The 24114-nt window shown below is 33.8% G+C and overlaps 1 protein-coding gene across 1 annotated transcript in view; it reads left to right on the forward strand.

The window, feature by feature from the left end:
- Dzip3 (DAZ interacting zinc finger protein 3) overlaps positions 1-23786 on the forward strand; it is a 71583-nt gene extending 47797 nt beyond the window's left edge. The window contains exons 19-32 of the mRNA XM_013028565.1: positions 375-531; positions 2250-2345; positions 2494-2621; positions 4734-4802; positions 7929-8025; positions 9687-9790; positions 11206-11293; positions 13533-13634; positions 15497-15622; positions 17707-17846; positions 19339-19459; positions 19950-20093; positions 20293-20394; positions 22056-23786. Coding sequence (XP_012884019.1) covers positions 375-531; positions 2250-2345; positions 2494-2621; positions 4734-4802; positions 7929-8025; positions 9687-9790; positions 11206-11293; positions 13533-13634; positions 15497-15622; positions 17707-17846; positions 19339-19459; positions 19950-20093; positions 20293-20394; positions 22056-22166 — 1585 coding nt within the window. The 3' untranslated portion in view covers positions 22167-23786. The remainder of the gene's footprint in view (positions 1-374; positions 532-2249; positions 2346-2493; positions 2622-4733; positions 4803-7928; positions 8026-9686; positions 9791-11205; positions 11294-13532; positions 13635-15496; positions 15623-17706; positions 17847-19338; positions 19460-19949; positions 20094-20292; positions 20395-22055) is intronic.
- Positions 23787-24114: the final 328 nt, after the last annotated feature.

A 24114-nucleotide genomic window follows, 5' to 3' on the forward strand; every position in this document is an offset into this window, starting at 1 on the left:
ATCACAGGGATGAATGTGTTGTATGATTAAAATAGTAAAGCAAATTCAGAAATGATTGTTAATGTTCCTCAAAATATTGTTTCCCAAAATAACATTGATAGTTATAGTGAATAAATGAACTCTATGGTCTCATAATTCTTGAAAATACTGGGATGCACAATTAAGTAAATACTATTTCAAGTGCTGTTTTGAATATGCCAATATTTATTATAAATCTTTAACAGAAATACAGATGAACTTTGTCCAAAGCCTATATTCCTTCTAATGATGAGTGTCTCGTGAGACCAGTATAGCACTAATTTGGGAAACAATAGCTTAGATATAAAATCACCAAGAAAATTTAAAATATCACATTGATCATATCACTACTATAGCTCATACATAGTTGAAGATCAGTTGAACAAACAAGCAAATCTCCATTCAATTGGTAGGTACATGAAAGATGATGCAAGTGATATTCAAGAGGATTCTGCAACTGAAGACAAGTTCTATAGCCTGGATGAATTACATATTATGGACATGATAGAGCAGGTAACCATGATTGGAGAAGGTATAGTCCTGCCTTCCTTGTTACTTTATTTTCCTTTTGAACAGTATGACTTTTTCTTTTTTTTAAGCCAGTGGTCTGAAAGAAAGAAAAAACAAGAAGAGACATATAAAGGGATTTTTTTTAAATTATAAAGATGCTGTACAGAGGGCTCACAGTTACATGAATAAGGTTATGAGTACATTTCTTGTTGAGCATTGTTACCCCCTCCTGGGATTTTTTAAAAATTGTTGCGCTTATTTATTTTTTCTAAGACCCTTTGTTCCTGACCTCTTTTCATTAGCCTTTAAATCATTTCCTGGCTTTAATCATTAGGCAAAGTTTATTGTAAATGGATTCCATGTAAAAGGTTTGGAGCATCACAAAAAGAAATACATAAAATAATCCCACTGAATTAAATGTCATGAGAAAAGTATTTTTGTAAAACATTGAGGTTTTTTAACTGAATCTCATTTTAACCATGAAATGTCCATGAAAAAAAACTTTTTTGGCTCCGGTCGTGGGGCCTGAACTCTGGGCCTGGGCGCTGTCCCTCAGCTCTTCAGCTCAAGGCTAGCACTCTACCACTTGAGCCATAGCGCCACTTCCGGCTTTTTTTCTTTTTGCTTATGTGGTACTGGGGGATTGAACCCAGGGCCTCATGCATGCAAGGCAAGCGCTCTACCACTGAGCCACCTTCCCAGCCCCCATGAAAATTTTTTAGAAAGTATTTGCCCACAAATATGAATTCAGTGATAACCGCTGTGATTTAAATAATGGCATATATTATATAGAGATATTCATTGTCTAAGAGTTAATACAAATGATTCCCTAGCTGGTATAATAACCACATAATTTGTATGCCCTATTTGTCTTTTCCAAATAAAGTGTTAGAATATGTCCATTTAAACTGAATTGGGATACTTTTATCTTTAAATATCACATTGAAGTTTAAATATGAGTACATAGGTTTTTCTGTAGTCAGAACTATAAGACTCAAAATTAGAATAAAAGTGTTATACATTTTTGAAAGATGTTTATTTTGTGGTGCTCTAGCAACTAAGGCAACTGAGATCGAAGGATCATGGTTCAAAGCCATTCCAGGTAAGAAAGTCCTTGAGACTCTTGCCTCCAATTAACCATCAAAAAGCTCATGTGATAGAATGGTAGCTTTGAGCAAAAAAACTCAGGGATAGTCCCCAGGCCCTGACTTCAAGCCTCAGGACTGGCACTTAATAAATAAATAAACAAACCTATGAAGTATCTACATTGTGTCAAGAACTATGTTAAGATGTTAAGACATAATCCCTTCTATAGTGTTTATAATCTCATGGAGAAGTTAAAACATTAAAATGAGATGATACAGTGAAATAACTAAGTATTTAGCCAATTGAGCCTGCCTGAGTTAGAATTCAGATTCTTTTGTTCGCTGTGAGACCTTGAACAAGTTACTTAAAATGATAAAAAGTGTGCCTATTTCATATAATTCCTATCATAATAAAATACACAAAATTCCTAAAAAAATGTTAAGCATTCAGATAATTGTTACCCAATAGCAGCAGACAAGTGACGAGTATAGTTTAAATGAATATTGTAATTAGTGAGGGGCTGAGTTGGACCATAAAGCATGAGTTTGGAACTGGCAACTTTATACCTATTAGTAACTAAAATATTACTGTTTCTATAGGAAAATGAAACTTTCCTGTTTCATTTGCTTTCACAGGGTTCAACTGGCAAGGCAAACACAGAGTATGGAGAAACTGAAAAAGAAAGGCTTGCGCGTCAGCAACAGTTGTTTAAACTGCACTATCAATGTGAAGTAAGTACTTTTGCCATTACGTTAAAGGAGGTAAGAAGTATTTCAAATGTTAATGTAATAAATTTTTATTTTTTTTAAAGAATGTTTTCTTTCCATTTTTAATAACCTAAATATAATTAACTGTAAAATAATATTTTTCATTGATCAGGACTTCAAAAGACAGTTGAAAACAGTGACATTCCGGTGGCAAGAAAATCAAATGCAAGTTAAAAAGAAAGACAAAATTATTGCATCTCTTAACCAACAAGTGGCTTTTGGAATCAATAAAGCTTCCAAGTAAGTATAAATGTCACAAAAGAGAAATGCTGTGTTAACTTCATCTGTGAAAGATAATTTCTATGTAGCCACTAGAGGGCATTGTTACTGCACAAGTAGATATTCCAAAGGCTATACTTGCTTAAAAATCACCATATTTTCACTTCACCAACTGAATTAAGGAGTGACTGCATATTCTATATATCAAGCTCTTCAATTGACTGTACAAGTGTGAAGATAATAGAATTACATGACAAAGATAATTAACTTTTAGGTCATGACTCATTTGTAAAAGTGTGATCAATGCTTGGCTGCTTCTTTTTAGCATTTGATAAGTCTATTTCTCAAATATAATAGAATCAGTTGAGTGCTTATTTCTCAGAGTTTTTGTGTTTTGAGAGATTGAAAACAAGCCAAATTCATGGAAACTTCCCATCTTGACCAAACTCTCTTACATCTATAGTAAAATGATGAATTAAACAGGAAAAAATAAATATTCTTTTATTAATCACTGCATCTGATGTGCATTAGTTTAAATGATATAGTTTGTGACAAATTATATTAATAAATTGTAATACTATAACACTCCAGGCATCCCTAAAACCTAATTTAAAATCTTTTACTATTCCTAGAATGCTATAGAGAGAATAGACAATAGAAATGTCTTCGAACAAAGAGTCTAAACCAATCCAGCAGTGATGCTCACTAGACACTATGTTGGAAATGAACAATACAACTTGGGGGAGGGGAAAAGACGGGGCGAGGGGCAGAAAAACAAGAGAATGAGGGAGACTCATTACCTGACATACATAATTGTAACCTCTCTGTTCATCACCTTTCAATAATTTTTTTAAAGAAGGAAAAAAAGTCTAAGATATATCTTATAAAATTAGAGAAACATTTGATAGACATTTATGTCTTAAATTTTCTCTAATATTTTTACCTTAAAAACAAAGTACTTGATACTGGAATTAGAAAGATTTTCTAAGTTTAAGAAGAGGGAAAGCTTGTACAAACTATGTGGCTGCAGTTACTGAATAAGAAACTCAGACTTCAGTATTCAAAACTTTTTGTCCTCATCTGAAAAGTGATGACCAATCTAGAAAAATATTATCAGAAAAGTGATTATTATATCAGCACAGATTAGCTGCTTCTCTCCTTTGCTGAGTAGATCCCTTTTACTTTTTTGAGACAGTCTTACTGTGTAGTTCATACTGGTTTACTCCCTTTTCATGCTTGTGTATTTGAAGCTATAAATGAACCACTTTAGAGGAAATATATGTATACACAAGCATTCACTATGAAACATTCATCAAACATCAGATACCCAATACATCAGAAACATATATAACACATATGTAGAAGATACTATAATGTGGTAAGATATTAATTTTTGAGCTAATGAGTGATATAGATTAACATGTGAGAATTGAAATTATATAACAAAGAGATCTCCAGGCCCATCAAGATAGTGTAACACATTCTTCACAACTTCAACACTCTGAATAATCCAAAAGTATGGAAGAAGAAAATATACTGTCTAGAAACATTGGAAGTTGAGGAGTGAAGTGACAGTAAGTATCCTTTTTCCCTCATATACATCTCAGACAGGGTGGTTCAAAAACTTCTTAATTTGGAACTGTCAGTAAACCCTTGGAAAAGTCATTCCAAGAAAAGCCTGTTCTCTCTTTAACAAAATGATGAGAGAGGGTAACTATAATAAACTAGAAAACTAGTCACACTGCTCTTAGGAACAAATCTTTTTTAGTGGGTGAGGTAAAGTATAAGGAGATAAAGATGCTTTTCCATATCATGGAGCTGGAATGCAAGATAGGGTAACAGTTGTCTCTGGCTTTCTAATGTTTTGGATTACTTTTTAGTTGCCTTTTCATTGAGAAGGCAGTAATTCAGAAGTAAGTCAATTGGAGATTAGAATCAGTAAATCAGAAGTCAGTAAATTGTGAATTAGATAAGTTTCCATTAGACCAAATATAGGAGTACAGTTACCGTTTCAAGTATTAAGATTTTATTTGAATTAGGCCCACTTGGTCCTTACTCAGCCACAAGAAGAATTGTTTTGACTGCTAATGGGAAATAATTTCTAATACATTATGTTTTTCTTATTTTTTTTAGATTACAGCGACAAGTTCATTCTAAAGACAATGAAATCAAGAACCTTAAGGAACAACTTTCCATGAAAAGGTAATTTTCCTTTGGCTAGATGCACCCTCTCTGAAGTTGTGTATTTCTCTACATTTTCTGGCTAGAGTAGCCATATCCTTTGCCACTCAAACTGGTAAAGCATGATATTGAACAGTATTAGTAATTACAGACAGATGGTGGATATAAACTGAAGTGTCCTTGGCACTTTGGAAGATATTCACCTTTAATTTGGTCTTAGAAACAACAAATTACTAACCTAAATTAAAACTTACATGTTCTTATTCCTTTAATCAGTAATAATAGGTATACTTGTTTTATGATACTGAAGAGGTATCATTCAGCCACCTATTGTTTTCCTTGGATAATTTCTAAAAGTTTATTTCCTATGTAATTTATATATCACAGAATTCATTCTGTTACAGCATAGAGTTCTTTGGTGTTTTAGTTTATTCACAGAACCATATTACTGTCACCACTATCTTTATTTCCAGAGTGCTTTTTTTTCAAGTACAAAAATGAACATTTATTTTGTACATGAAAAGGAATAATAAAAACCTTTATACCAAAGAAACCTTGTAGCCATTAAAAATGATGTCATTTTCTCCTCTAGCTTTTGGTAAACCTATTCTACTGTCTTTATGGATCTGCCTATTTCAGATATTTTATGCAAATGGAATCACAACATGTGGTTCCTTATGATAAATTCCTTTTACTTAACATGATGGTTTTAAAACCCCTCTGTCCTTTAACATAAGAACTCATTTCTTTTATGGATACATAATAATTCATGTTTAGACGTAACTCATTTTATCTTTTTATCAATATGGAGAATAGTTTTTCTAATTTTTTTTCACTATTGTGAGCAAAGTTGTATTGAACATCAAAGAATATTTATCTAGAGATGCTTTTGTGTATATATACCAAGAGTTAGAATTTGCTGGGTCACCAGTAAATTTTACATTTAACTTTTTGAGAATTACCAATTTTCCAAGTAGCAATATCACTTTACAGTTTCAAGAATGTATAAGGATTCTAATATCTCTACATTCTTATTTAGACTTATTAAATTATCTGTATTTTACCTTTTATGTATGAAATGGTATGGCATTATGGCTTTACTTTTCATTTTTCCAGTGATTAAATATGTTGAACGTATTTTTATCTACTTATTAGTCCTCTTTTTATCTTCTTATACTTAATTTTTTTGCCCATTTTGAAAATTGGAATGTCATTTTTTTTCTTGAATTTTAATGATCCTCTGTATGTAGGTATCATGGGAGCTTCTTTGTTTTTCTGTGCTGAGGCTTGAACTCAGGGCCTTATATGTGGTCTAGAGAAGTACGCTAACACCAAGCGTTATTACTAATCCTGGACACAAATTTCTTTTCAGCTATGTTTTGTTAGTACTTCTCCCATCCTGTGGGTTACCTTTGCTTTTCTTGTTAGTATTTAAAGCACAAATGTAGCCCGGTGCCAGTGGCTCATGCCTGTAATCCTAGCTACTCAGGAGGCTGAGATCTGAGGATCATGGTTCAAAGCCAACCAGGGCAGGAAAGTCCCAGAGACTCTTACCTTCAATAAACCCACTCAGAAAACCAGAAGTGGCACTTTGGTTCAAGTGGTACAGCACTAGCCTTGAGCTGAAGAGCTGAGGGACCTATCCAAGCCCAGAGTTCTAGCCCCATGACTGACCCCCCCCTCCAAAAAAAAGCACAAATATTTCTTAATTTTGGTGGTCTGTATTTTTTCTTTTCAGCAAATTTTGTACAAATACTTAGTGGCATAATAATGAACTCTTTTTGAGTGGAGTTAGAATATCTACTTGAGTTTTTCACAATTTTATTTCTTCCCAAAACCTCTTGAGTTAATAACACAGCATTGAAAATAATTTTTGTGGGAGGCCCCTATCATAATATAGTTTCAGATAATTGTTCTAATTAAAAACAGAATTTAGCTTGTAAGCGATGGACTTCAGGGGCTTGAGTGTAAGAAGCTGAGAAGGAATGACGACAAAAAAAAAGCAAGAAACCTTACACTTAGCCATTTTTATAATATGCACAAATAGTGTCCTTATCTTTCTCTTTTCCCCTCAAGCTGTAAGATTTGACTCAACCAGTAAAGTATCTTCCCTTTATGATAAAATAATAAAAAGGTAGGTAGTTGCTATTATTCTGCCCAATTGAACTTTATAACAGCCACTTTTTAAGTAAATACAACTTTCTCCATTTTACATCTGAACAAACTGGAATACAGAAACTAATTCACTTGCTCTGATTGTTTTAGCTACTATAACAAAATACCACTGACACTAGCCTATTTTTTTTAAAGCAATATATTTCTCACAGTTCTGGGGTCTGAAAATTCAAGACACCAGCCACTTTGTTATGTGGTAATAATCTTCTTCCTCAGAGATAGCTATCTTCTCACTGTAACCTTTACATAGAGGTAGAGGCAAAGAAGTGCTTTCATGTGAGAGCCTGAAAATCCAAGCTGTGAGATCCGAAAGGACTGGAAGTTTGGAATGTCTTGTAATGCTGAGAGTTTTCCTGAAAAAGTCTATCAGTCCTGGCATAAGGGAACTGAATAGGGAATTTTACCCTAAACTGTGTTAATAAAACCTTTGGATCTCATGCTGGTGGAAGGCTACAGGTCCCCAAACCTCAGTTCTGCTATCCTGGCTCTGTTATTGTGTTACTCCCGGTCAAGGCTGATTCAGGAGCACACAGCAACACTTTCAAGCCTCTTTTACATGGACACTAACCCTATTCATGAATACTTAACCTTTTTAACCTTATCACCTCTAAAAAGGCATTACCTGAATTGTGATGGGTGAGGATAGTGGAAGGACAAACATTAAGTATATCATTTTTGCCCAAGTCTTATACTTATTAAGATGTGTAACTAAGATTCATCCTAAGATACTTGATGTCTGAGCCAGTTACAGATCATAACCACTATATGTCATAAGCACTGTGTTGACAACCTTAAAACTTCGTCAAAGTAAAGGATGGCAGTAAGGCCTTCTCTTGTTTTTATGTGCCATACACTTTTCTAAGAAATCCTTTCTTTTTGATTATATAGTTTGACTCTTCTTTCTCCTGAATAAAATGAAAAAGTTTATCGTTGCTATAATGTTGCTGATTCTTTAATGATCATATTTTGCAGATCCCAGTGGGAAATGGAAAAGCATAACTTGGAAAGCACAGTTAAGACATACTTAAACAAGTTGAATGCAGAAACTAGCAGAGCCTTAACAGCTGAGGTAAGACAATAAAAAGAGAACAGTGGGAGAATGAGAGGATGGACTAAGAGAGAGGCCAGTTTTACTTGTATACTATTCATATAACTGAAGGAATTGAAGAAGAAAGCAAAACAAAACAAAAAAGACTGATTTAAGTGACTCACACCTGTAATCCTAGCTACTCAGGAGGCTGAGATCTGAGGATAGAGGTTCAAAGCCAGCCCGGGCAGGAAAGTCTTATCTCCAATAAACCACCAGAAAACCAGAAGTGGGGCTGTGGCTCAAGCAGTAGAGCGGTCGCCTTGAGATGAAGAGCCAGGACAACGCCCAAGCCCAGAGTTCAAGCCCCACGACCAACCAAAAAAAAAAGAAATCCTAAATAAGATACCTTACTACCATCCAAGAAAACACAGCTTAAACATTTATACTTTTTTGAGTTAGCAGCATATTGTGCATGAGAACATTAATGTTTATGATTTTTGTGTCATTTTGCTTCAGTGACTCCAAGAAATTGATCTATTGTAGATGTATAGAAACTACTGACCACTTGGAGAAATTTTTATGAAGATAGACTTGTGTTTTTTTAAATGGGCTATGGGGCATTTTGATTATAAAATCTTTAAGTAGTTGTACCAAGGAGTTGCCATCCAATGAAGCACTTTATGAAGTGCACCTTGATCAGTGTCACTCCTTTCAACATTATTACCCACCCTTTCTAAATGGTAGCAGAAAGGAACTTTTGACTGAAAGTGTGAAAAATGAAGGACACAAAGTTAACCTTTTAATGTAAGATGAGCTTTTTCTTTTAAAACTAGTACTCCAACACTATATTCCACAGATATTTGCTATAGTAAACATCATTGAGTTGTTGAGCTCTTAGATCCTAAATAAATGTTACTAGTGACAGAGATAAAAAGATTTTTAACACTCTTTAATAACAGTAAGCACTTTCTCTCCAAAAAAAAAAGCAAGGTTCAATCCCTTGCCAGAATAAAGTCTGGATTAGCGAGAATGTTGCAAGAGGGGAGTCGGGTAAAGGGAAAGGGTAGAGTAATGAAGTGAGAATGGGAGAGAGTGGGGAGAAGGCAATCAAGAGGTTATTGTATGTATCATAGAACTGAGAAAAATAGGAAGGGGTGGGTTGAAGGAGTGAAAATGTTGAAAGGATGGCACAAATCAAGATGTACTATATACGTAAACTGCTTTGTCAAATGACAAAATATTTTTCTGCATATTCTAAAAATTAAGAAAAGTGAGGGAAGGAGTTCAAGCCCCACGATAGACAAAAAAAATAATAAATAAATAATATTTTCAAACTTCAACTGAGAGCTTTCAAAAATCCTAATGCCCAGGCTATACCCATTCATCAGTTACATTAGACACTCTGGGCCAGGGCATCATTCTTAAAGTTTCCAAAATAATTCTAATATGTATGCACGTTTGAAAAGTAATATCCTTGAGTGCTTATAAAGCCAATAACCACTGAGCAAGAAAATTTCAGAATAACACTGACAAAGAAGCGGTATTGTAATGGTCAAGAAACTGAGGTACTAAAGGTTCTAGAGCTACTAGAAGTACTAGGAGTATTAGGCTGAAAAATAGCTAAAAATTTACTTGAGATAATTGAGAAATTTTACTTTTACCAAGATTCCTCAACTTCTTTTTCTCTCCAAAATCTATAGGTATATTTTTTACAATGTCGTAGAGATTTTGGTTTACTTCATCTAGAACAGACTGAAAAGGAGTGTCTTAATCAGCTTGCCAGGGTGACTCACATGGCAGCAAGGTAACCTTTTCTTCTTCCTGAATTCATCATAATCTCAGAGATAGGTCAGTGTTTCCATATTGAACATAAGGTTTATTATGTACAGTACAGCCGACAAAATGAAATTAAGGAAACCCTGGTTCTATTAAACTTCAAAACTAATCCAGTCACTTTGATTCCTGCATTGTGTTGCTTCTGTGTAAGTATTAAGGAGCATTAAATATAATAATAGCTGCTGGAAAAATAACCACAGAAGTATTTTGTGTTGCGTTGTGAAATACAGCAAAGTATCAGAAAAATGCATAAACACCAGACATAAAATCAGGTGAATTCTAATTGGAAACTTTTTCTAATCCTTTTTCCTTTTAATGGTTTATTATTATGAAGCTTATTTCTATGAGACTATCTTAGAAATAATTTCTGCTCTCTTTAGATTGTTAGTCTGAATAGTACAGGTGTGGGAATGTTAGAATAGGTAGACCTTTTGGAAGTTCACATGAAATCTCTTTCAGAGATAATAAGCCCTAAAAGTCTCAAAATTGTTCCTTCTTTATTTGTTGGACATGAATTGGTGGACCTTTTATGTTTGTCCACTTTAGACACTTTACAAAAAACTGTAATCTTATTCTTCTCATAGAGGAGATCCTTTTCTCATTTGCCCTCTCAGAGGCTGGAGAGAGAAAGAAAGAGAGGGAGAGAGATAGTTTCATAATTCACAAAGGAGACAGTTAGACCAACTATAGCTCTGTGATGTCATGGTTAATGAGAAGCTAGTTGAAAACCTGCTTTCAAGATGGATCAGCATTTTTGAGATGACTAAGGTAATTATTCTATTTGGTTTTTCTCTGCTTTCTGACATCATTAGAGATATTCCAGTAAAATAATGGTTTATTTCTATAGTATATCCTAAAAATACTGCCAAGATTAAAAATCTGGGTGTACTCGAATCCTAAATTATATTTAGAATAAAATAATTCTTGTATTACTAAAAAAATAATTCTTGTATTACTGATTTCTGTTTGTTTGGGATTTTGCATATGTGTGAATGTGCTAGTCCCGGAACTTGAACACAGTGCCTGAACATTGTCTCAGAGCTTTCACAAAGCTACCACTAAGCCATAGCTCTACTTGCAGTTTTTTCAGTAATAAATTGGAAATAAGAATCACACATTTTCTTTTTAAGGCCAGCTTCAAACTGTGGTCCTCAGGTCTCGGCCTCCTGAACAGCTAGAATTATAGGTGTGAGCCACTAGCACCCTACTCTTCTGTTTTCATTTTCAATAACAAGCATTACTATATATCTTTGACCTTATTTGAAATAATTGGTTGGGGAGGAATTATTTTCTACTTTTATATTGTTTACATATATGCTAGAAACATAATGGAAATACCACATTAAAAACAAAGCTCTTTCTGTGTGTCCATGTCTGTATCAGCAATCTAGAATCACTTCAATTAAAGGCTGCAGTAGATAGTTGGAATGCCATTGTGGCGGATGTTAGAAACAAGATTGCATACCTCCGGGTAAGTTCTGAAAAGCAAACTGACCCAATGTTACCTGTGGTACACACTTAAGGACATCTGACATCTGACATTAAAAACAATTAGGCTGGGCGCTGGTGGCTCATGCCTGTAATCCTAGCTACTCAGGAGGCTGAGATCAGAGGATTGCAGTTCAAAGCCAGCCTGTGCAGGAAAGTCTGTGAGACTCTTTATCTCCAATTTATCAACAGAAAACCACAAGTGGTGCTCTGGCTTAAGTTGTAGAGCCCTAGCCTTGAGCTGAAGAGCTGAGGGACAGGGCCCAGGCCTAGAGTTCAAGTCCTATGACTGACAGAAAAAAAAGAAGGCAATTAGAGAAAATATTGAGGCTTTTAAAAAAAAAATTGAGTATCAAAGTTTATGCCTTTGGTCTGAGACTGCTGGTCCTGAGGCTTGAAGTTGGCCTGAATACTGTCCCTGAGTTTCTTTTGCTCAAGGCTAATGCTCTGCCACTTGAGCCATAGCACCACTTCTGACTTTTTCTGTGATTTAATTAGAAATAAGTGTCTCACTGACTTTCCAGCTCAGGCTGGCTTTGAACTGTGATCCTCAGATCTCAGCCTCTTGAGCAGGTAGGATTACAAGTATGAGCCACTGGCACCAGGCCTGAGATTGCTTTTATGTAGTTTATTTGTAGATTGTACACACACATACACAGACACACACACAGACACACACACACAGACACACACACACACACACACACTCTGCCTTTTACATCCTCAGAACCAGGCCTGAGATTGCTTTTATGTAGTTTATTTGTAGATTGTACACACACACACACATACACACACACTGCCTTTTACATCCTCAGTTGAAGAAATGATTAAACATAAAAATTGTACATCAAAGTTTTCCTAAAATTCCAAAACTAACTCCATCCCATTCAGACTTAAATGTATTGACCAGCTCTGTCTAATAATGTATTTACAGAATTAAAAGGAATATTAAATAGCTCTATATTCTTTTTTAAGTTTTTTATGAGGTTACTTCAGAATGCAAAATAATTCCTAATGATTGGTTTAATTATAGTGAGTCTCTATGCTAGAGGTAATCTAGAGACATAATTGTCCCCCCCAAATATCTGTTAGTTTGGTTTTATAACCTTTTTATGTACAGTGGTAATTTATTTCTGCTTTCAAAACACTACAGCAATGATAATTAATTGTGAAGAGCTACTTCAGAGTACTATAGACTAACAGTTATTGTGTAAGAGTTTTGATTATTTCTCCTCAGGATTTTTTTAGCTCACAGTTTAGTGAGGTTCAGCATATGCACTGGGTTTATTCCAAGTTTAGACCTCAAAAGAGATGCCCCTTTCCTTCTCCTTGTTTTCCTCTAAGTATGTTCTCTGCATGGCTATTTCTAAATGTATTGTTTTGTATGACTTTGATTACAAACTTGCAGTTTGTTTACTAAAATAATGAAGTGAGCCAGGGATAATCCTTAAACATGTTTAAATCATTGTGTTAAGCTTTCTTATTTTTGGTGGAATCCAGGAAGGGGAAAAAAATGTATAGAAGTAAATCGAGCTGTTTGTATAGCATTTGAGGTTTTTTTAATGTGGATAGTAAATGCCACTAAAATTTTCCCTTATACTTTTTTTTAAAGAAATGTTTATGAGTAGTTCAATTCTGTGATTCAAATCTTTGGTTTTCTCTAGCCAGTGCATTATGTATAGCTTCTTAAATATTTACACTCTTAATTTGTTTCTTTTTTTGGGGGGGGTCTGGTTGTGGGGCCTGAACTCTGGGCCTGGGCACTGTCCCTCAGCTCTTCAGCTCAAGGCTAGCGCTCTACACTTGAGCCACAGCGCCACTTCCGGCTTTTTTCATTTTGCTTATGTGGTGCTGAGAAATTGAACCCAGGGCCTTAGGCATGCAAGGCAAGCACTCTACCACTGAGCCACCTTCCCAGCCCCTTCATTTGTTTCTTATAGATGGTTTCTAGTTGGAAACAGAAAAGTATAGAAACACAGTAGTTCTCATAAGGAACTGTGAATCATGTGTCACTATTTCTTATCAACCATCTTCTAGTAATACTGTTATTTATGTGAGGGAATAGTGGTTCATAGAATTGTTTGTAGAATTGTATTTAAGTAGAGAAACTTTATAGCATTTCTATCAGTGGATAAAGAACTATTCTGCTATTCATAACTGTTTAAGCAATTCCTATGTACTGTTTACTTAATTATGATCCAAAATAATTTCTCTTCTACCAGACACAATATAATGAGCAAATCAACAAGGTGAAACAGGGTTTTGCCTTGAGTACCTTGCCTCCAGTCCAGCTTCCTCCACCACCACCCAGTCCTGAGATACTAGTAAGAAACCTGATATTTTCAAAATTGCCATCTTCATTTTGATTAACTTGTAAAGCTCTTTAACAATGAATATGCTGTTTTTAATGTGTGCTCAAAATAGAACATGCCCATGTTATGAGAACCAGTTGTAATTATGTTCATACCTGCTGATACAATTAGCAGATAAATATTTTTATCAGATGATACAATTAGCTTGCTGTTTCAGCTGAGTTCAGTTCAATAGTTTATATAAATGGGTCTTTGAGATACATTTGATCAAAGAGTAATTTTCATTCAGCCTCCCCTACACAGTAATTGTGGGGAGATAACTGATGAAAACAGAATTGACAATGCCCTTGTGTTAGCAACATCTCAGCACAATACCCTAGAAAGCATTTACAAAAGATTTAGTGCCTTCCACTTAGATTTTCCTTTTCTTTACTTGTATATTCTAGCCTATTTTCAACACAAAAGATAGCTTCCACCCACATATGCTCCTTCTCTTTTTATTGCTAGGGACCAATTAGGTATACTAGACTCTATTTTATACTGTTTTAATATGTTTACAGGAAAAATAGTAACTTATCTGAGGAAATTCACACCAGTTTTCAAAAGAACATTTAGGAAGGTGATAAATTTTATCATAACTCATCTAAGTAAAGAAATTTAAGATGGCTGTAAGATATTTGGGTGCATATAGCATTTGCTATTAGCACTCTACTTGTTGTAGAACTTTTAAGATGTCATTCTGCTCATAGTTGAATATAACAAATAATTCTAAAACTATATGACTTCTATGACTTATTAAAAATATAATCATGAGCTAAACACATTATATATTAAACACCATGCACTTTAGAATATTTTTAATTTTTTATTTTGTAGTGCTGGGTGTCAAACTCTGGCTCTGAACATGCCAGTCAAGTTTACTGATCTACATCCTTAGCCCTTTAGTTTAAATGATATTGTTACCTGTCACAGTTTGGATTGCTTAGTTTCTGTAGGAGCACTGTGTTTAAGAACATTTTTGACCAAGAACTCATGGCTCATGCCTGTAATCCTAGCTGCTTAGGAGGCAGAGATAGAGAGGATTGTGATTTGAGAACAGCCAAGCAAAAGGTTGACAAGAGACCCATCTCTGCCAGTAGCTGTGTATGATGTTAAGCACCTGTCATACCAGTTACAATGGAGAATATAATTAGGAAAGTCAAGATTCAGCCTGGCCCAGGCAAAAGGATAAGACCGTATCTCAAAAATAACGAGAGCATAAAAAGGATGTAGGTGTAGCTGAAGAGACAAAGTGCCTGTCTAGAAAACAGGAAGCCTCAAGTTCAAACACCCAGCATCGCCAAATAAAGATTAAAAAGAACATTGTTCTAGTTTGAAATGTCTATCATTTGCAACTATTTTAAGAATTGGTATGTTCAAGGCATAACAAATATAGGCCATATTGTCTATATGTAGCTTTGAGTTCTTTTCTGTGAAATTTCCTATTATCAATATTGTCTGCTAACATGGGGAGCATTCTGCTGAATATCACTTTTACAAGGTCTATAATGTTTATTCTACTTGAGAGAAACACAAAGATCACCTAATCTGACCCTATCTCATAAACTATGATCTTGGCATCCTGAGTTACCCAGGTAGGTGAGTGAATGTGGAAGTTAAAATCTAATTGTGTTTTCTCATACCACTATCTCACTTCCTTTGCTTTTTTATGTATTCACATATCAAGGTCCCTGTTCTGACATACATTGCTTCTAATATGCTTTGTATCTATATTTCCCATATAGTCTTAAACATTGATCTATGAACTTAAATAGTCACCTATATAAATTTATAAAATGTGAATTTGACACCTTTTTTTTCTTTTTCTGTTTTAGATGCAGCAGTTCTTAGGAAGACCTCTTATGAAGGAACCTTTCTTTAGACCCATACTTACTGTTCCTCAAATGCCTGCAGTTTGCCCTGGCGTTATCACTGCAGCTGGCCAACCTAGACCCCCCTTGGTAAGAACTCTTTTGGTAAAAAAGATATTAACTAGCTTTTTATCACTACAGTACGCTTCCTGAATTAATATTTCCTCTTTGTTCATTTGTTTGATGTGATAATGATGGTGATTGAGGGGATGCTGATAATTAAATGATAATTGAATGACTACTTCCTGTGAAGCTTTGCTAAAGGCATTACATATTATTTACTATTTCTTTAACTGATATTAGCTAAGTATTTGGAAACAAAGATAAATATATCTTTACAATTATAGCAGGAAACAATGTAGGGTATTTTTAATAAATGGTTTATTTTTAGCACAGCTGTTGGTTAGATTGAAAAGCAAAATGAAGCCAAGACAAACAAATTATGTCACAAAGCTAAACAAAATATAATTTATACACAATAGAATACACAGGAAGTGGAGCTGTGGTCCATGCACTAGAGAACTAGTCTTGAGCACAAAAGCTCAGGGACAGTGCTCAGGCCCTAAGTTCAAGCTCCAGGACTAGCACAAAAGTAAAACAGAGTAGACTACACAGAGTGTATGCTCTATAAAGGATAATGGAAATTAGCTTCACCTTGGAACATATATTTAATGTTATAAATTTTCCTAGTTATAGGCAGCTAGATAGGTCTTATCCAGGCCTGAAGAGGAGTAAAGAAATTTAAAGTGACTAGAATTGTTTGAGGAAAAACTTCATACTAATGTAAATCAGAGTTCAAAGGTAAATCAGATTTTTGAGCAAAATTCTGCTTCTTACTCATTAGGCTTTATACAAGCTATTTCTGTAGTTGCTTATTTTTCATGATAATACATGGACTCTTAGAAGGTATGTATATAATTACCCTAGTAATCAGATTCACACTCAAAACATTCACTTATTCACAGTATAATAATGGTTCTAAGGAAGAATAACCATAAAATATGAGGAAAACATTAATGGTTTCATAGCTTAGGTATGTCACTATCACTTCCACAATATCTTTCTCTGCAATAGTAGTAGCCTTTTTTGTTTAGTTGTTTGAAAACTTTGTTATTTTTCTAATTATAAAAGTTTATGGGTAATTATAAAAATGCAAATAATATAGAAATGCAGAGGTGAGAAATCAAAATTACTCTGATTGAATCCTAGACTGTAAAAAGAAAAAAATCCTATGATCATCTTTCATGCCTATATATAAAGATGTATTTTTAAGAATTTGATTGGCTCTTTCATAATTTACTTTTTCATTTATTTATTGATTTCAGATTGTTTTCAATTTTCTGTTACTAAAAAAAAACATATGCAGTAATCAAGCATCAATGACTTATAATCCTAGCTCCTGGGGAGGCAAAGATGGAGTAGATCTTGTTTCAAGGCTAGCCTGAACAAGAAGTTTCTGAGACCCCATTTCAAGCAACAGTTGGGCATAATGGTATTATCCGAAAGGCAATGGAATGTTATGGTTCAACTGACCTAAGCAGAAAATAAGACCCTATGTCAAAATAACTAAAACAAAAATGATTAGAGATATAGCTCAAGGGCAGAACACATGCCTAGCAAACATGAAGCACCAGTTTCATATCTCACACACACACACACACACACTCACTCACTCACTCACTCACTCAAGAAACAGCCATTTGGGAGTTTAAGGGGAGGCACAGAAGTGGAGGCACAAAGGGTAAACAAATGCAGCAGTGATACTCACTAGACACTATGTTGAAAATGAACTATACAACTTGTGGGTGGGAATAACTGGGAGAGAACACCAGAAGGGGTGTCATTGCCCAAAAAGAAATGTATTCTTTATTTGACTTACATAATTGTCTGTAACCCCTCTGCACCCCTTTATAATAACAATATAAAATTTTAATAGCCATCAATAAATACCCTGCATGTATTTTTATACATGTTTATAAAGGCAAGCATAGCTTGTTTTCAAATTGTGCTATGGTCATTACATTAAATTAGAAATATTAAGAAAATACTCTAAAAAGAGAATGTGGGTATCAGTATTATTAGTTCTGCTTTTTTCTGTTATATTGAAATAGCATGTTGGCATGGAATAGTACTTAATAATTGAAGTTCATCAGTTGTAACTCTGCTCCTTACAGATGACGGGCATAGCCTGGACTATGCCAACACCTGTAGCAGAAGCCGTCCCTGCTGCAGCAGGTCTGGGAAATGATCCTTCCATGATGAATTTGGAAAGAATTACAGACAAGCTGAAAACTGCTTTTCCACAACATACCAGGTATCTCAGCTTTTATTTAGTAGATACAGATTGTATTATACAGTTTCTTATAGCTATAATTGTGTCAATAAAATCTTTCAGAGAAACAATACACATACACAAAAACTACAGTTATTATGTTAATATTGTGTTACTATGGTTTGGTAAAATGTAATTTACTAAGAAGAGATAGTGTTCTAACATATATGGGAAATATCTTCTTTATTATTAGCCTTAAGTAATGGGAAAATAACTAAATTTGTTACTGGAAGTATAAGTAGTTGTAAATTTAACAGTTTTAATGCCACTAGCTATAATAACTACCTTAATAACCAAATACCAAAGTAAACATTTATTGTACGCTATAAGTTATGTTCAAACAGCGTAATTTTTAGTTTCCTAACCTTAATTTTACTTACAGTCCTTATAATTTTTTGTCAAAGAATATAGATATAAAAATTCAGAATTTTACTATGCTTTTCATACCCTGACTTTAGCAGAAAGATACTTAATTCTATACAAATGAAATTTCTTTCATCTCTACTCTTGCATCAAGAGTATAATTCAAGTTTTCTCTGTAATTTTCATTTGAAGACAATGCTTTTTATACCTTTTAAATTATGTTTTTTAAGTTTCCTAATAAGAAATAAGAAAATAGAACTGCCATAAGAAATAAGAAAATAGAACTGCCATAAGGATATTACAAATAGATAAATAGAAAATGACTTGTGAAAGAAAATTATTTTATCCTGATCTTCCTCATCAAAAATGTAGATGGAGCCAGGCACTAGTGGTTCATACTTGTAATCCTAGCAACTCAAGGCTGAGATCTGAAGATCATGATTTCAAGCCAGCCCTGTCAATACGCCAGAAGTGAATGTGTGACTCAAGTGGTAGAATACTCGTCTTGAGTGAACAAGCTAAGGGACAGTATACATGCCCTGAGTTCAAGCCCCAGTACTGGCACTCATACATACAAATAAAAATGTAAATGGAGACTCTGGAGCAGTGGACTTTGAAAAGTGGTAAGGCACAAGTTGACTAAAGTAATTACATAATAATTCTTGTCTAAGGAATACATATTTTAATCTTTTCTTTTCATCTTTATTTTTTGAATCCAAGTTTTATAAAAGCAAAACTATTAGCACTGAATAAGGAAGAATCCAGTAATAACTTAGGAATATTTTAGCCCTGAGGGAAATTTGAGAGATGTAATATTAAAACCTCAGTATATTAAAAACTAAACTTGATTTGCACATTTGAAAGTGAGTTCTCAAAAACAAAGTTTAAAAAAATAAAATTAGAATCTGGAAAGAAAATATATTACTCGTGTTACACATTGAACACAGTAGGAGTTACATTTGGTTTAAGATAAGTCAAGATGGAACTATAATCTTTTCTTTCCATTTTAGACTTTTATCTATAATGCTACATACCTATTTTGTATCTCATTTGGAGGACATATTTTCAAGGCAATGGGGAAAAATCACCATTCTTTTATAATCTCTTCCAGAAAAGAGCTTACAGATTCCTTACGAAAGTTGAAAGATACCAATGGAAAATCCTTATCTGGAATGACATTTGATGAAATTGTTTACAAGATTTCCCAATTAATTGATCCCAAGAAATCTCAGGTAAAAATGAAAGAAAAAAAACATATAAACAGCAACAATGAAGAAAACTGTATTTCTCAACTCTTACCTAATACATGGTCATTTTAATTATCTCCATGATGTTATAAAAATTAATAAGCTCTAATCATATTAGAATATTGGTTAGCAGTAAATAATTCAACAACTTCCACTTCAAAATGATAGAGGAAGTCTTTTTTGATCATTCTAAAATAAAAGTAATCCTTATGAAATTTTCTTTAGGTTACTTTGAATCATTGTAAATTAGAGCTTTTTTCCTAATAATCTGAAAAAATTAATTTTAATCAAAAGAACATGGAAATCATTGTTATCTTTAGCTCTGACAAATATTATCAACATCTTGTTTCAAGACTTAGCATAAATCCAATTTTTACCCTTTTGCTAATTTTCACTATATCCCACTATGTGCATTTCATCAGCTTATCCTGTTTTAGAATAGTTCTTAAAAATAAATACAATATTTTCATTCCAGAGTGAAGGAAAATCAGTGCCAAATGGTAATTGTGTTTCTCCCAGCCATTCTCCATCACAGCCTAGTGCTCCCCAAACCCCCAAACCAGCCTGGAGGCCACACAATTCACAAGATGCTTCTACATGGGAAGAAGCCAATAATTTGGTGAGATAAAAATTGTTGATTGTTTTGGGGAAAGCAAAGGAAAGGGTGACATTGTCTAGAAGGAAATGTTTTCATTACCTGACTTATGATAACTCCTCTGTACAATACCTTAATAATTACAATATTTTTAAATTGTTGATTGTTAATATTTATATTTGAGAAGAAAAAGTAAACTAAATTTATTCCTCTCCCCACTTAGGATGAGGAGGAGGAAGAAGAGGAGCCTTGTGTGATCTGCCATGAGAACCTATCTCCAGAAAACCTTTCAGTTTTGCCTTGTGCTCACAAATTCCACTCTCAGGTAAACCTTTTAAACTTGCCCTACTAGTATTTTCTATTAATTAGCTAAGCAAGATTTATACTACCTTATTTAATATCATATACATGTGTAATCATGCTATGATTTGTACTATGTCACAAATTCCAGTGGGTATAACTATACTTCACCTTCTGGATACCACCCAGAAACACACATTTTTCATTTATACAGATACAATTGTACTCTCAGATCTCTGTACATCACACAGGAGAAGAGACTAATTTGAGATTTTGGTTCTCTTGAATATAGGTATAAGAGAAATATTCATTAGTATTATAGTTTAGTTACAGAACTGGCAACAGAACTGCTATGATTCCTTCACTTGTCATGATTTTTACAGTCTCCTTGGTCTAATGATGACCTCTTATCATTATAAAACATAAGACTTACCTAGCAATCTGATCCATATTCCTGTACTTGCCTTTGAAGATTCGTAGGATTGATTTTTTTTATTTCTGTTTTATGTTTGGTTTTTCTGAGAATTAATTTTTTTAATGTTAGAAAAAATACAAAGCTGGCATATCATTTGTTTATTCTGGGCATTTTTGTCGATTAATTCTAATGTGCCTTCTGTGTGTTATTGATATACTATTACATTTCATGTTCTCTGTGGAGAGATGTAATTTAATACAGGAAAGATAATCTTAAACAAAAAAAGATTCTCAAGAAACAGAAGAACTGCCAAATCTTTTAAACCAAATTCATTAAACAATATTTCAAAGATACCTATGGTACCTCAAACAAAATTTTATTGTATCTCTTTGGCTCTGAAAAGTTATACACAAACTATCTAATCCCAAAAGATCTTCAAGAAAGATTTGTAGTCATCCAATCTTTCCATTGTAAGTCTTTAAGGTCTGATATAAATTTTAAAGATACCTTATTCTTAATTATTAATCAGCAAGTCACTTAACAGATAACGCATAGTTTAAAATAAATACTATTGTTACCATTGTAAATAATCTAGTTTGTCTTTTTTGAGATGTTTAACCTTAGAACACCACAAACGCTTCTTACAAAATATTAGTAATTTTTTTATGATCAGCTTTAACATTTTTCCATTATAAATAAGGGTGATGTATAATAAAATAAAGAGAATATAGCAAGTTTCCACAATATTTTTTTTTGTCTGTCCTGGGACTTGAACTCAGGATCTGGGTGCTATCTGTCAGCTTTTTTTGGCTCAAGGCTAGTACTTGCCACTTGAGCCACAACTCCAGTTCTGGCTTTTTTAGTAGTTAATAGGAGCTGAGTCTCGTGGGCTTTCCTACTTGGGCTGGTTTTGAACCATGGCCCTCAGATCTCAGCCTCCTGGGTAGCCCTGGGTAGCTTGGATTACAGGTGTGAGCCACCAGTACCCATTTCCTCAATCTGCTTTTTAAGAAGAATTGTATCATTTTAAAAACAGAAATCACGGGAAGACTCTGAGTAGAATAAATTAGTTGAAAGGTTGCAGTTACTGGTATATTGCTCAGCAAACCAGGAGCACGTGCCATGGTTGTTGCAGGTGGTTTGGCAATCCACTGGGTAAGGCTTTTAGATCCATCAGAAAACATGTAAGTTAATAACTCTGATATATAGAGTGACAGCTGCCTCTGCTAAGCTAAGTCTGAAACTCTGACATGAATCATTTTGCTCCTTAGTGCATTAGACCATGGCTGATGCAACAGGGGACATGCCCTACCTGTAGACTCCATGTCTTGCTACCAGAAGAATTCCCTGGTCAACCCAGCCGACAGTTGCCCAAGATCTGATACAACACAGCTGGCTATGTAAAGGAAGCTCAGTTTTCAGAATGGAATTTAGTTGAGCTTTTCATTTTTATGAGCTGATTGTATAACTGGTGGAAAGCACTGTGTTCTCCAATATTACGCTAATAAGGCTAGCCAAATAAGACAGTAGCCAAAGATATTAAGACAAGTCTTCAGGGCTTATAAACTGGATTGAAGGGGCTTAAAGAAATGGAATTTTAATAGTTACATTATATTTGTTTAGTGGGTTTTATTTTTCTTCTGTGAACATGATTCCTATTAGCATATTTCTTAGAATATCTTTTCTGGCAATTTTCCCCTTCTACTTGCCCCTTACTTTCTGTCAGTATACTACATTTTATTATCTGGAAATAAATTTAGGAAAAACAGAATAATAGAGAAAAGTAGGAAAGTTCCACAGATTTCAGTGTTTCTGTAATTTTTAAAACTATTAAATATAAATGAATTATTTAAATTGTATTTTTGTCTTCCCTATTCTTTTTTTGCTTTCTTAAATATGTGCCCATGAAGAGATTATGAGCTACTTGATGGTGGAGACCATGCAGTGGTATGCTGAAGCTGGCTTGTAATGGCTTGTGAGAGGTGATTGTTTAAGTTGCAGGTATTTTGCAAACCAGTTGTCCAATTATTGGTAGCTTGAGATCTGCCACAGTCGGGAGTGTTTATACCTTAGACATTGGTAAATACTGTAAGCAAATGCTTCTTTCAGTAGCTGGTTCTTAAACATTTACCAGCACACCACCAGACATTCTGTGTAGAATTAATATTCTCAGAATCAGAAATCAGGAACTAGTTTTTTTAAGTGTATGGGATATTAGTATATAAATTAAGTCTCTTGCTGAGTTGAATAATTGAAATTTTTATGTTTATCTGTAGATAATTCTCTTTGAACCTTAATAATTTGCATTTTGGATGGATATCTTTTCTGGCTTTAAAAGTTTCCAATTTCACCTAATTTTTTTGTGGGGAAGGAGGAAACTTATATGTACTTCATGCTTGTGACAAAATGGATTATCCAATGGGCTAAGCTTTATACCCATAGCTTGTCACTCAGAACTTTAATACTTAGAGGCAAAAAACCTACTTAAAAATAGCATTGTATAAATGTTGTTGTATATATGTGTTGTATATGTCTATTAACTTGAAAATTAAAATAATTCAGTTATAAGACAAATATTCCTCATTTCATATTCAAAATGTTAATTTCATTAACTTTTGGAAAAGAATAAAATGTTTTCTGATTCAGCAGCTATTTATCTGTATATTTTAGTGTAAATGTGTTTTGAAGTTACTTTGATCCTTATTTAAATTTTCTACTTCTATAATTGCATATTAAACTTTTTTCTGAATTGAAAACAGACTGAAAATGTAAAGGGCAATAATGGAAAGAAAAAGTAGCATTCATGTACATACATAAAATACCAAGAATATACCAGAATTCAAACGTACAGGGCAAACCTTTGATCATCAGCTTGCCTAGCAACCTAAAGTCGTGGTCATATAGCACATCACCTTGTAAAATTTGCTCATGTTCACAACTTGTTTCTTAGTTCATGTTTACAACTGTAATTTCATGTTTATGTGGAATAGAATAAATGTTTCTTAATTGAACAACTATTTGTGTCTTTCATCTTAAGTGTACCAGAAACTTCAAATCTCTGTTTCAGATGTCTATTTCTATTTATTTAGGCTAGATTAAAGCTTTTCTTATGAAGTTTCCTTCTCTCAGTCTTCCTAGGATTTAAGAGAGTTAAAGCCTTTACTGGATTGGGCTTTAGTTTAAAGGAATGTTTTGTCTAGTTTAAATTTCTATTCAGACCACTAAAACTTTCAGCAGTAAGGCTATTTCTGTTTCTGTTCGTTTGCTTATTAACTAATGTAGTACTTTTAATTTCTTTCAGATTATTTTGTTTTTACAGGCTAGCTAACT

The sequence above is a fragment of the Dipodomys ordii genome, unplaced genomic scaffold, assembly GCF_000151885.1.
Source record: "Dipodomys ordii isolate 6190 unplaced genomic scaffold, Dord_2.0 Scaffold111, whole genome shotgun sequence".
In the NCBI taxonomy this organism is placed as follows: Eukaryota; Metazoa; Chordata; class Mammalia; order Rodentia; family Heteromyidae; genus Dipodomys; species Dipodomys ordii.